Source organism: Austrofundulus limnaeus, unplaced genomic scaffold (assembly GCF_001266775.1).
Source record: "Austrofundulus limnaeus strain Quisiro unplaced genomic scaffold, Austrofundulus_limnaeus-1.0 Scaffold125, whole genome shotgun sequence".
NCBI classification, from domain to species: Eukaryota; Metazoa; Chordata; class Actinopteri; order Cyprinodontiformes; family Rivulidae; genus Austrofundulus; species Austrofundulus limnaeus.
The window spans coordinates 505,048-506,478 of NW_013952527.1; the positions used below are offsets into that span (position 1 = coordinate 505,048).

The 1,431-nt window shown below is 31.5% G+C and overlaps 1 protein-coding gene across 1 annotated transcript in view; it reads left to right on the top strand.

Annotated features, from left to right (window-relative positions):
- esyt3 (extended synaptotagmin-like protein 3) overlaps nt 1–1,431 on the top strand; it is a gene marked incomplete in the record, with an annotated part of 15,655 nt that overhangs the window by 6,793 nt on the left and 7,431 nt on the right. The window contains 3 exon segments of the mRNA XM_014015224.1: nt 310–392; nt 564–612; nt 713–802. Coding sequence (XP_013870678.1) covers nt 310–392; nt 564–612; nt 713–802 — 222 coding nt within the window.

A 1,431-nucleotide genomic window follows, 5' to 3' on the forward strand; every position in this document is an offset into this window, starting at 1 on the left:
CAACCATATACAACAACAAAAAAACATACAATCAAAAATCAAATAAAATGAAAGGCAGCAGAAGAAGAATAAATCTTAAAATATCTGCCCAGTTTGTCCCCTAAATAAGTTCAAACAAAAATGACTTACACAAAAAAAAAAACAAAGCTAAATTTAAAACATAAACTCAAACAACAATTCGTATACATTCACAATTATGATTTTGCATATTTCTTCAGAAAATTAACTTGTATCATTCTCTTAAATACATACATATTTATAAAAAAAAATTATTTTAACTTTAAACATCCACCTTTTCTTCATTGGCAGTTTGTGGTCAACGAGGCTCCGGGTCAGGAGCTGGAGATGGAGCTGTTTGACGAGGACACGGATAAAGACGACTTTCTGGGACAGTAAGAAAGTGTCCAGTGTTTTTTTTTATCCTGCAGTTGCACAACAAAGCAAATGTTGAAAGCAAAAAAAAAGTGGTTTAACACCTAAATTATTTTAAATACAAGAAGTTTTTATCATTTATTTTAGWTTTTTTAGCAAATAAAATAAAAAAACTGACATCTTTGTATTAGATATAACCTGGACTTAGGAGAAGTGAAGCGGGAAAAAGAAATAGACACGGTGAGCTGATTTACAGACTATAGTATATTAATGTACATAATGATATATTTAGGAAAACTGTATTAATTTTATGGAATTTTCCAATGATTTTTCRTTGAAGTGGTATCCTCTGGAGGGGGTTCCTCATGGAGAACTGCATCTGAAGCTTCAGTGGCTCGGTCTGAAGGCCGACTCCAGCCTGCTGAAGGAGGTACAGCCAGTTTTATTAACTCCATTAACAAACTGTACAATATTTGCAAATAATTTACACCTCAGTGTTTACTGTACTAACTGCCCAGTACAATATTTATTACACATGTTCATTATGCACACTGCCAGAAATAATTGACTCAATGCACACTCCCTCAGATCATGAGTCTGTCATGACGGTTTTCTTTGTAATTTTACAATAAAGGTTGTTTCTATTCTATTTTATTCTATTCTTTAAAATCAAAGAAAAAAGAAGAAAAACTGAGTTGATGTCATTTGGTGCTGCTTCTCATTTGCAGTGTTGTATAAAGTACCTCAAAGTGATACTTGAGTAAAAGTACAAGTATCTTATCATAAAAATACTTTGGTAAAAGTTATTCTTCTCTAAAGATATTACTTGAGTAAAATCTTAAAGTATCTGATATTTTTTGTACTTATCAAAAGTAAATTCCTGACACAAAATATACTTAAGTATTAAAAGTAAAAGTACTGAGTAAAAGTGAGCAGTTAGATTTTCCAAAATGACATTTATTGGGAGGTGACTTCTCCAAAAATATATTTTCTAACGGCGTGCAGCTGTGATGGGTTGTGTACATGCTAATAGTGTGTCAGAATGGTATATATTTATAC